The following is a 12,745-nucleotide window of genomic DNA, read 5'->3' on the forward strand; positions in this document are numbered from 1 at the left end:
GAGATAAACATAAACATCTCCAAAACCCAAGGAGCTTCAGATATGTAAATGTAAATTCCCCCAGGCATGCCAGCCAAGGATTATGAAGAGAGACACTGAATTCCCACAAAATGTTACTCTTTCCAAGACCACTTGCAACTCTAATCATGGGTTTACCTAGGCCTATTTTTAAGCAACTTCCGGTTCTTTTATGATGGGCAGAAAGTTAGGTTGTTCTACAGTTTGACTGCTGGCCAAACTCCAGTGGACCACCAGATGCAGTCACCAAGGAAAGGCATTAAGGCTGCCAGACTTCACCTAGGGGAGGAGAAGTAGGTTCCCCCCCCTCCCCACAATCACCCTATCTGCACCCCACCCCTTGGGATTCAAGAGTAGCAACCTCTTCAAAGTCCCTATCAGCTGCAGCTGCAGTGTCATTTTCTGTTCAAAATAGCACTTCTTCCCAGCAACTGTGACACTGCTTTAAACTAACTTCATTTACTCTAGGCAATGTTGACATGTTGCCAAAACTGATTGGCTGCATGGCTATGTTACTAGGAAGAAAAGGGGCTTTTCTTAAATTGAAAAAAGTGACACCAAATCTGTAGCCAATCAGGGCTACTAACTAGAGTTTGGGGGGGGGGATTGTTGAGATCTTTAACCTAATAACTGTGGGGGTGGAGAAGGCCCCTTTTCATGTAAAATAAGAAATCACTGAAGAACGTTTGTTTCAGCCCTCGTAATTTCTTTTATGTTTTTAATTAGGATAGCCTAGTTGTCATGACAATCGTCGTCAGGGCAGCAAGGTAATTTTATAGCATATCTTTAAATGATCGCAAATCCAAGATTTTCACAACAGAACAAAGATGCTCATTTTAGTTCTTTCTGCATAACTGTTGAAAGTATAATAGTTTAAATTTGAATTCAAGAATTAGTGACATGAATGAGCTATCACCATCAAGTTCAATGACTATAAAAAAAAAGTTTGCAACCCTAAAAAGGTGTTTATGTCTCCATACTTGAAGTACATCAATGCCCATCTTCAGAAACGATGTACAACTGCCATATCCAAACAGATGTGTTGAGTTGACACAGTTCTTATAATTCACTGTATAAGGCTCAAGCTGACAGTCCTTACCCAGCCTGCTAAACTATTCCTTTCCACCCTGTCCCTTACTCCAAAATACCTAGCTCACAGATGATGTCATAGGCACACAGCACTACACAGAGAGAGCTCCGGTGTGCCAGATATAGCTCAATAGGACTTATGGTGTTTACACCTACATTTGAGAGTGCATCCAAAAAATAGCCTTTAGGAAAGGGCCTGTGAGATCTCGTATTACGGAGTTGCCACACAAGAACCACTTTCGCATGTAATGGGATTTGCACGTAACAGGGAGCTATGTTTAAGCGCTAAATCCGAGTTCATTTTCCAGCTTGCACAAAAGGCAAGAGCAAAGCAGCAGAAAATGAGCTGCATGCAACTACATACCGCTTGTGCATATCCTGGCTTGACTCCGAGCTTAGCATAATGTGTGAATTACAACACTTAACACAAAATCCATTTGTTTACATTTCTTACCTGTTAGGTCTTTTACAAGGGGATGGACTGGACTGTCCAGAAGAGCTAGTGCTCAAAGTGCTGTCCGGACTGCTTAATGAACACACACGGTCAATATTCAGTGTATTCTGGCAAGCCTCACAATCTAGGCTACCCTTACATCTGGAACAGAAAGTGAGAGACACATTTAATGCTGGGGCTTCCCAACATTCATCCTACATGCTTCTCATTGAACATCAATAGTAACTATTAACGGCATTGATTTAGCGCTAACAGTATAAGACAAAGGCTGAAAGACATGAGACAAGGCTGAAAGGTGTAGAATTGTTGGGGATTGCCACATGCCATCTTGAAGACTTATTTTCCAATGAGTTTAATGGGAATATTAAACTATGTTATGAGGCAGCATATATATATATTTATCATTGATACATGTTTTTACTTTTATTTTAACCATTCTGTTTTGTGTTTTAATTCATTATACACTGCATCGATATATCTCAATGTGGCAGGGTTTATAAATTGAATAAACAAGTAAATGTATGGCTACATTTTACATTTCTGCAAATTGCAAAACTCAGTCAATTCCCTTAGCATCTAAAACTGGGCCTGTAAATGCTTATTTAAACATTTAAGATTATTCTTACTGGCTTGGATCCAAAAGATCCCATGTGAGCAGAACGGCTCTCTTACTCATGTAAGGGAGGGGTCCAGATTTTTGCCAATTCCCCCTTCCCACCACAGCCCCCTGTGGTGCTCCTTCTAGCCCTCAGAAGCAGATTTGTAGGGCACACAGGAGGCTGGAGCAGGAAGAGAGAGATAAGAAAGTTCCAGTCTGTGAGCAGAACTGTCCTCTAATGTCTCCGTACACATTTGCATAGTTTACAGTTTTGGCAACACACATAATCCAATATTCACATGCATATTCTCCTGCTTGTGCTCCATTTCTATTGATTATACATAGGTTCCTTATAGTTTGTGCAAATAACTGATATAAATAATGTAGACGAAAAAAGCTGCAAACAAAAGCGGATTCAAGTGATCAGTTGAATAAGAACATAAGAACAGCCATGCTGGATCAGACCAAGAGTCCATCAAGTCCAGCACTCTGCTCACACTCTGCCATCAGCCAGGGACTAACAAGCAGGACATGGTGCAACAGCACCCTCCCAACCATATTCCCCAGCAACTGGTGCACACAGCTTACTGCCTCGAATACTGGAGGTAGCACACAACCATCAGGGCTAGTAGGCATTGATAGCCTTTGCCTCCAGGAATTTATCCAACCCCCTTTTAAAGCCATCCAAATTGGTGGCCATGATTACATCTTGTGGTAGTGAGTTCCATAATTTAACTAGTATTTTGAGAGAGGGAGAAAAATGTCTCCCTGTCCACATTCTCCACACCATGCATAATTTTGTACATCTCTATCATGTCTCCCTTTAGCCTCCTTTTTTCCAAGCTAAACAATCCCAGTTGATGTAACCTTCCCTCATGGGGGAGATGCTCCAGCCCCTTAATCACTTTAGTTGCTCTTTTCTGCACTTTTTCCAGCTCTATAATATCCTTTTTTAGGTGTGGTGACCAGAACTGTACACAGTATTCTAAGTGTGGTCGCACCATAGATTTTTAGAAAGGCAGTATGATAAAATATAAGCATTCAACTTTCCAGCACCAACTTTCCAGCACAAATATTAAGGAAACAGAAAAATAAATCAAGACCAATGACTTACTCTGCAGGTGAATGCCTTTGTGCCACATCTTCTTCATCTGTGTCACTGCTGATGGTAATCACACTGACTGCTGGACTTGGGGAATCTGCAATGATGATAGCCTGGCGTTGTTTGTTTGAAATAGAAGAATCAGGATCCTGCCTGACGGATGGTTTGCAACAGTTGCTTTCCTGCCCCTCTGAGTTATGATTGTCCTGTGTTTCTACACAACTTAGTTTCTCACCAGCCTTCACATTAATTATCTTTGGAGACATAAATGCTGAATTTTGGATATTCGTATTTTGTAACACATTACTCCTGTGAAGAAGACATCCATTTAGATACTTCATAAAAATGTTTCATGTAAAACAAACTCAATAATTTGCTTTTTTGCCCGCCCTCCCCAAATTAATTTAAAACTAGAACATAAACTTTGAAACAACAATGAATATAAATCAACACATGGAACATAAAACAATGAACATACAGGTAACACTGAAAATGTTGTTTTCCAGAGACATTATGGAAAACTGTCCAGGTAACTATTGCATATCACAAGCAGGGTTGTCAGATGCTGCAATGCAAGGATCAAAGTTGGATTTACCAATGAAATGTAGTACAATACGCTGAAGGTACCATTCTCTTAAAAAGGAAAGAAGAAATGAAGAAATGCTGGCTTGGACACCATAGACATTTTTGAATCAGATTCAAAATCCACTGAAATCACCAGGAACTGGGTTCACTGACTTCAGTGGACATGAATCAGGGGTTACTTAACATAGTTCACCACTGTAACTGTCCTTCCCGGTCTTAGGTTTCTCCATTACTGAAATATCCCATACCTTTGTAAATAACTTCTGTAGTGATGGGGTACATTTTCTCCACAGAGCACTTAAAGTGTTTCTTGCTGCCAGCAAAAGAAAGACTATTCTTAATACTATTCTAAGTCATATTATGACTACTATTATACAATGTCTCTATTTTCAATAGTTCTAATTTGACAAGTCCTCATGCATATGAATTTAGGAACAGCTAACTAGGGCTACCTGGTTGTTGTTGTTGTTGCTGTTTTAAATAACCAAACCAAGGACAACTGCACATACATAGTCAAAGCCACTATCATCACAAGCAGAGATCAGATTAAGGCAGCAAATGCTGCTTTGCAAAGCATTATTCCTTCTTTGTTCCTGTCCCTTGGTTTTAATCAATAGGCTTCTAAGCAATTTGTACTGTAACATAGTATTTAATGTTTAAAGACGTAAATGTTCTATCTGGGTGTGTCAAAACCCTGGGAAGCATGCAGTGGTTATAATATACTGCCCCTTTGTATGGGGATTCTGAAAGCATGTTTTGTATATCTAAATCAACCACAGACGCCATACAATACCAACCTGTTCTGGCACGCTTTATTTCTCTTGGTAGGTGTGGGCTGAGGCCAGACCACATGTGCAATGCCCAAACTGATTGGCTGAGGGGCAGATAAAGTGATTTGATTAGTTAAGAGAGACTGGGTCATCACGGAGTTGTAATGGTTGCCATGGGGAATCATCTTCCTGGAGAGGTCAAAAAACGAAATTAGTCAAATAAAATGCAGTTGCATACTTTGTTTTTAAATACAAAATGTACTATACAAAAGGAAAATACTGTTTCAACATACCCCCAGTCTCCAAGCCGCTGTGGGCCAGCCACAGAATCAGAAGCTAGTGTTGTAGCAGGACCCATAGGAGTTACTTGTTGCCATGTAGGAAGCAATATTTGCTGAGTCCTGTTAGGCCATGCCTGTTTGTAAACACAAAAAGCGTTATCAAGAACTACATCCTACACGTGAAGCTTCCTTATTTCGAGTCAGATCGTTTGTCGTCCAGACCAGTATTGTCAAAGAAGATTGGCAGTAGCTCTCTAAGTATTCAGTTTTGCTACCCAAGACTCATCTAAGTGGTGATGTGGGTGGGGAAATTGAGCCCCAAGACTTCCTACAATTATTATTATTATTATTATTTATTTATTTATATAGCACCATCAATGTACATGGTGCTGTACTGAGTAAAACAATAAATAGCATATGCTTTACTACTGAGCCACAAGCCCTCTCAATTGATGTGAGCAATTTTATTTCAAAAAAATCAGCAAAGCAAATAAATATTTAAGGCTCTGAAAAATTTAAAATTGTAGTACGAAACAAGTTAACCTACCTGAGAAAGGATTCCTCTTATCTGGAGCGGCTGTAGAGTTGGGGCCTGTGTTACCAATGGCACTGCATTGTCTACTCTTACAGAGTATCCATTGGGCTTCCCATGATTAGCAGGAATTCCTAATTCAGGGATAGAAATAAACGTTAAGCTTGAAATCAACTTAATAAAAAGCATTCAAAAGTGTGAATGGACTTCGAATTTAATCACATAAATTACACCTCTTCGATGTTGGCATTTCCAACCGGATGCAAATTCTTTTCAGGGACATGTTGCTTCACTGTGGCTCAATTCAGACATCACTGAATTGAGCCTAATCCTGATGCGAGAGATCTACAATTAGGTGTTGTTGTTTTTTACTAATTAGCAGCCCAACACTGCTACTTTGAAATCTGGGGATGGGAATGCTCTGGGAAAGGGTATTTACCCTTTTCTTCCTTTCCCCCAATATAAACCGTTTCTACTCACTCCACAAAGAGGACAGGGAGAGGCCACATTCAGTTCTTGTTCCTGTTTTCCCCCATCTATTACTAATGCAGTTTGAGAAAGCAATTTACATCAGAGAAAGAGTGAACACCTGTGCCCAGAACACCCCTTCCCCAATCTTTAAAGAAGTCATCTAGATTTATTATTAAAAATTACTAAAGGTCCTAATCACAGGTCTTCACATCACACCTAGTTTCCCCTGATCCTCCATGATTTCCATGAAGGATAAGGCTGTCAATGGCTATTAGTCTTGAAGGCTATATGTTGCTTTCAGTCTGCCTCTGAATATCAGTTTCTGGGGAAAACAAACAGGAGAGTGCTAAACTGCACTCACGTCCTGCTTGTGGGCTTCCTATAGTCATGTGGTTGGCCTTTGTGTGAAAAGAATGCTGGATTAGAGAGGCTTTTGTTCTGACCCCAGCAGGTCTCTTACGTTCTCATGATGTAGCAATTAGGAGCATCTCTGCATGTTCTTCCTCCACCTCTCCTTCCCTTCCCCTTCCCTTGTTTCAGAAGACCATACTTTGCTATGATGACTGAATCAGACAAACCACAGTCACTAATACACAACAGCCATAGTTTGCCTCCAGATCAAGGTCTTAAATCTCCTGACTTCAACTCGATATTGAGCAATCACAGGATAACTTGTTTCCATGTTTGTTCTACAAGAGGTATATGTCAATAGCATGAAGGCCAACATGCTGCAAATGCAGGCTAACCCGTACTGAAACCCTAAACTGAAATGCAGCAAAACACTTAGCACCAAAAAGGGATACTCCCCAGAAAATTATAGAACAGTCTGTGTCGGCTTTATCAAATACGCCCTTCACTCATCGGCTATATCCTTTTTAGTTCTGGGATTAAGCCACTAACATATGTTGCGACCCTTTCACAGTAAGTCCTATCAGACAGCGGAGCCACTTCTTAATCTTGGCATTCATAGAAATTCCACGAAGTCTGCACCATTTTAGCCCTACCCTCCTAAGCATGATTGATAAAAATAAAAATACATAACAGAAATTTTGTTAGGGGAGTAAAAGCCAATCTTAAGTAAAAAGGGAGACAGAGTAGGGAAAGAGTCTCATTAGGAAACATGACCCAGACAGCATCTGTCAAGAAGTGACAGGCTAAAGAGATGACAGACACCGACAGGCCCACGTTGCTTCTTTACCATGTGGTGAGTGTTTCAGTAAGTGTGGGCTAAGGGCCCTACCTTTAATATTCCAACAGATATTCTAAAAATTACATGGATGCCCACACAAGCAGGTCTGTGTGATTAAAGAACAGATTGTTATTTTTGTTATTTTTACAATGATATCCTTACATTAAGTTTTATTGTTCAGTATCTCACCAACTCTAAAAGACTTGCTAAAGCATGCAAAAAGGCAGCCAAAGTTTTGGATCTGTTTATTCTTTTAAAAATATGATATTCATGCATGGGGCTCAAACGAAGGTTAGTTTATCTGAAATAACAAGCAGTGCTCAAGTATTGGCTAGCACAGGAACTGTTTCTAAGCTAAGGTAAGTTTTTACGGTGGTACAGATGTGGCAAGGAATCTATGAAATAATCTTAGCAGTGGCTACTGAAATCTGATTTTAAAACAGGGTTAGGGTACCTGTTGCCATCAAGATGTTTGACTCCAGCACCCATCAGCCCCAGCCGGCATGGCCAGTGCTCAAAGGTGAGAGTTTTAGTCCAACAACAATCGAGACATCCACAGATCCCCAACCTGTTTTAAAAGATCTCTATGGCCTCGATTCATTTTACAAGTCATAACAATGAGCCACTTTAGTGTCACTGGGAGAACTAGTGAATTTAGGCTCAAGATAAACATGACGAAACGTGCCTAAAAAAGTATTAATATAGCTCTATCATCATCTTTAAATTTTCGCTTTAAAAATACTTGCCCGAAGTTCTCAGTGTTGACCAGTTCAAACAAGGAAAAAGGAAAACCTGAAGTAAAATAGTTGTTCCTTATTTCAATGTTTTATAACAGAGACTGAGACGAGGATTCCTTAAACTACTCAATTAACATAATACATATGTGGTCCTTGTTATCTGACAATTTGGGGTGGGTGGGTTAGAATTTAGCAATGAGGATTTCAAAATTATTGTTGAGATGTTTTGGCCTTTTTTACCCATACAGCCAATAAGATCAGGCCTGGGAGCTAAATACAGCCCTCTGGGGCTCTCCAAATGGCCACACCTTCTCCCTCCTGGCCCTTTGGCCCTAATCACTGGGTGGTTGCCCAGCTTCTGCACAGTTCTCTCCCATTCGAAAAGGTTGAAATGCCACTGCTAAGGCTTAGCGACTGGCAATAAGAGCTTTAAGGGCCCAATCCTGTGCATGTTTAGACAGGGGGAGGGGACTCCTAGCATGCTCTGAGTTGTAGGATTTTTTTCCTGTCTAATCATGCACAGGATTTCATTAAGCTACATTATGCTGGCAGTGTTTGCATGATGGCCTCACCCCCTTTGCCTTCAGCCCCACTCACCACTGCAATGTGGGGCCCTGAGAGCTTCTGCAAAATTGGATCTAGCCCTTGGGCTACATGAGGCTCCCACCCCCTATTAACAGAAGGATCCTATCATCAGAGGAAATGTTGCCAATCCTCCCCCCGCCGCCGCCCCTTCATCCCACCCACCCCCATTACGGAGGGTCACTCAACCTTCAGAGCAGATTTTCAGGGGTCACAACCAGCTAACAGGATTTAAGGGGAATCAGCAAAAGTTGCTCCTCTGCTTCCACCAGCAGGAGGATCCCATGAGCACAGCTGCATTACTGGGAAGCTTCCGCAAGAGGGAGCCAATTCAAAATACAAGCCAATAGATTTTAAAAGTAAGGCTATTATTAATTAGTAGTAGTAGTAGTAGTAAAATATCAAACTTTAAAAGTCAGTTCAAACCTTGGATAGCAGGGGGGCATATAATCAATGTTTGATGAAAAGCATCATTGCAACCAAAGTGAGCAGTTCCTGCCTGTAGTGGTATTCCATGGTGCATAACCGAATGGGCAGATGCAGCTAATGTCTGAAACAATAGGTATATTATAAATTAACAAAATGATTACTACCTTCTCCAGACTAAATTAATTAAAAATGAATTTTGTTATATACAACTAAGTTGTATTAAATGGGGAGGGGTTACTGTAACACCGTTAAACTAGGAACATTTTGGAAAGTCTTAATGGTACATAAAGATTACCATAACATTCTTTCTGTGCCGCAAAAAGTCAATAAATAAATAAATCCTAGTGCATGAAGATTAACTTGATTATTTAGCACATGCTAGCAAATGTAGCACTTGGCCACATGGGGGCGCTATAATAAAACATTTTTAATCTACAACTTGCATGTTGTTTGGCTTTACTTCCATGAAGTGTTTTCCAAGAGAACTTCTAGAAAGAGATTGTAACTCAATTGCAGATCTTTTCTGCTATTACAGGGCTACAGTAAAACACAGAGCCACAGCTGAAGCCCCTCACTTTATCCATGTGGGCAAGTGGTGAGGTAAGTAAAGAGCAGAAGTAGAGGAATATGTATAGAGTGCCATAGGAAGGCAAAATAATAACTCCTAAATCCACAGTCGGGCAAAAGTATGGGCAAGCTTTTGAGATCTCCAGATCTCTTCATATTGCTAGAGGTTTCAAAAGGCGAATAAAAGGCTGACGACATTGAGGTCCTTCCCCCCGCCCCTTCTCTCCACCACCCCAACATTTTGTAACATCTTGCCTGATGAAAATATTTGGAGATCTTGAAAGCTTGGCCACAATTTTGCACATATTTGGTTGGTCCTAATTATGGCATTATTTAACTAAGACTTGGGGGATTTTACTTATTGACCAGCATGGCTTCCTTTGTTTTATAAAATAGTCAGACAATGGGCCTGTTCACATGACGTGTTAAGCCACAATATTTAGCTCAAAATGCTTAACCACCGTGGCTTAGCGTGTTGTCTAAACAAGGTCTCAATGTACAATTATATTGTCCAAACAAATGGAACTATTCATTTAAAACATGAAGTTAAACCAGATATATATTTCCTCCCTCTCTTAGAAAAGGTTCCTGTCTTTCAATGCCTTGAAATAGTTGTGTTCTGATCTAAATCCCAGGCCAAGGATGAAGGAAGTAGGCGACTCTAAGTCAAAGCAAAAGTGCTTACCTGACTTCGAACTGCGCCAATCTTAGCAAAATTAGTTGTCAGACCTGGTGCGCTGGAGGCAACTGGCCTCAGATGTGTTGTTTTATTGCGATTATTTGTATCATATGAATTTCGGTACTTGCAAACGTCCATTATATGAAAACAGGATTTCACTCTAATGACAAAAAGAAGGGGGAAAGGTGTTGTGAAGATGGTAGAATTGTCCTTTTAGCAAGAGGTGATACAAACAGCAAGATAAAAATAAATAACATTTCCACCGCTTCATATAGCTCAAACCACACAAACAGGCACAGGACCTCCCAAGCTATTTATCCCTGGACGCCAATCACATGTTTACATTCTAAAAATCTCAGTTGAAGTTGTATGTATTTGTTTACAAAATAAGAGTGCCTCACTACTTTATTCTGCACTAGAGGAAATTATGGTCACCATTATTACCACCACTGCCAGGAAGAGAAAAGGAGTAAGCCTCATTGGACCCCCTTGCCTTGCCCGTCTTCGGGTGATTGGACCCAGAGGGAGAAAGCAAGCAGGTGATCAGGTAGTAGCAAGGAGAAGCTACCATCACCCGCTCTTCTACTGGGACCAATCACCATATGGCAAGGTCAGTCTCACATGCCAGCAAAACTGGAACGTTGCAAAACTTACCATTTGGGTAGAGTTTCCCTTCAATGAAAGCTGTGTATAGGTATGCACAGAGTGCCAATTGCAGCACGACAAAATGAAGTGGGTTTTTTTGTGTGTGTGGGCAAAGATTTTGCAACTCTACTTCTGTTGTAATCCTCACCAATCGGAAGCCACATGTATTACAGCAAATTTAGCAGCACGGGAAACATGGAACCCATTTTAAAAGGCTCACACCCAGGATTATTATTTAAAAGTACTTTATACAACATACTGGTTGCTATGAGGAAAATCAAGGAGGTGCTTCATGGTAACGAAAGGATGGTTCAGTGTGTCAACTGGAGTGATCCTCAAGTCAGCATCTATCAACAGCATTTTCTTCAACAGGCTGACAAACTCCCTTCTGTCTGCTTTCTCTGCCAACAGGTCACTTCCTTCCAAATCCATTACCATGTTCACCTGGTGTGGAGCAATTAAATGTGAGAATGAAAACCATTAGGCATCTTTAATTCATCCATTTAAACATTTTCATGTTTTATTTAGACATTTCTATCCCGCCTTTCTGTGATAAAATTGAACTCAAAGCAGCTTTCAATAAAGATTTACTACAGGTCACAACTGTGCTGGCAGAAGTGAACTTCCCTGCCCCCCTCCTTCCAGCAGCAGCCCCTCGAACCCCTGAAAATCCTACACAGTCAGGAGACCCTGCTGAATGGCATGAGCTGTGGTATGATGGGGAGGGGGAATCTCCCAAAATTGGGCAGAGAGACCTTATGCAAGCAGAGTGGAAATAATAAAGAAACAATTGTACCTCAGATGTCAGACCAAACATGAATTGAACTGGTTACAATATTAGCCTAATATAGTTAGAACCAAGACGCTTCACAATGTAAAATTGTGAACACTGCCAAAAGCCAAGAAGTGTTTTTTTAAAGACTTAGCTGTACAGATTTTCTAAGGCACAAAGCCACCAAGAATCAACACTATGCCCTGAAGGGAGAAGAAAAATTCTTCTTCATATACAGGTGGCATTGGGCATTGCTTTGAGAACCAAAAAAAATTGATTAATAAAATATATATATATATATATATATATATATATATATATATATATTAGTAAATAGTGCTGAGATGGAAGAGAATATAAACTTTAGAAGGTGAAGCTAAAGAACAGGGGTGGGAAATGTGTGGCCCACCATATGTTGATGGTTTTCAACTCTCATCAGCAGTAACCAGCAAAGTCAGTTAGGAGGGATAATGGGATTTGCAGTTCAACAATATCTAAAGGACCACATGTTCCCCATCCTTGCTACAGAACGAAGCAGAATATCTTATGAGAAATCAACTCACTATTTCCTTATGCTTTGGTGAAGCTATTGCAGGTGATTATGGAAATATAGAGTATATGTAATTTAAGCTTTTTCCTGCAAACTCAAATTAAAACAAAGAAAAGATCATTAAATATTGAAGAATTCTTGTCTGGATCTACTGAAAGTAAAATAAGATAGAAGCAAAATGTAGTCACAAATGGTAGCCAATTAACTTTATACATTGAATATATATGTAGGTACTCACATGCACTACATCATCCAAACTGTTAAAAATGTACTTCCGGGCCTCTTTAGATTTCATCCCTGTCTCTCCTTCATGTTCTTCCAGTGTCTTCAAGAAATGTAAGGGAAGTAAAAAGTTTATATATTACTCTCAATAGTAGAAAAAATTATTCTGCAGATAAAATCAATAGCAACGTACAGCAGGCCATTTGCAGTTTTACGGATGTAGCTATTTCCGAATACAGATGATGCTATTTTTAAAAGATGTATGCTGCAAAACTAGTTTTGTTCATGAGAACATAAATCGCTCAATTAGGAATTGTTTAGATGTTAAGCAGTATATATATATATATATATATATATATATATATATATATGCTGTAAATAGATTAATAAAATAATAAAACTAGTCATACAGTCATTATCTCTTTTGGAACAGCACACCCATTCTCTGAAGTAATCCCTGAGCCAAAACACCA

At 39.9% G+C, this 12,745-nt stretch overlaps 1 protein-coding gene across 3 annotated transcripts in view; it reads right to left on the reverse strand.

Annotated features, from left to right (window-relative positions):
- HIPK3 (homeodomain interacting protein kinase 3) overlaps positions 1 to 12,745 on the reverse strand; it is a 64,315-nt gene that overhangs the window by 7,075 nt on the left and 44,495 nt on the right. For all 3 annotated transcript variants that reach the window (XM_063117314.1, XM_063117316.1, XM_063117315.1), the window contains exons 5-13: positions 12,289 to 12,375; positions 10,988 to 11,172; positions 10,090 to 10,243; positions 8,835 to 8,958; positions 5,445 to 5,563; positions 4,910 to 5,031; positions 4,644 to 4,805; positions 3,274 to 3,570; positions 1,562 to 1,702 (exon numbers count right to left, since the gene is read on the reverse strand). In XM_063117314.1, the coding sequence (XP_062973384.1) occupies positions 1,562 to 1,702; positions 3,274 to 3,570; positions 4,644 to 4,805; positions 4,910 to 5,031; positions 5,445 to 5,563; positions 8,835 to 8,958; positions 10,090 to 10,243; positions 10,988 to 11,172; positions 12,289 to 12,375 (1,391 nt within the window). The remainder of the gene's footprint in view (positions 1 to 1,561; positions 1,703 to 3,273; positions 3,571 to 4,643; positions 4,806 to 4,909; positions 5,032 to 5,444; positions 5,564 to 8,834; positions 8,959 to 10,089; positions 10,244 to 10,987; positions 11,173 to 12,288; positions 12,376 to 12,745) is intronic.

The sequence above is a fragment of the Elgaria multicarinata genome, chromosome 2 (assembly GCF_023053635.1).
Source record: "Elgaria multicarinata webbii isolate HBS135686 ecotype San Diego chromosome 2, rElgMul1.1.pri, whole genome shotgun sequence".
NCBI lineage: Eukaryota > Metazoa > Chordata > Lepidosauria > Squamata > Anguidae > Elgaria > Elgaria multicarinata.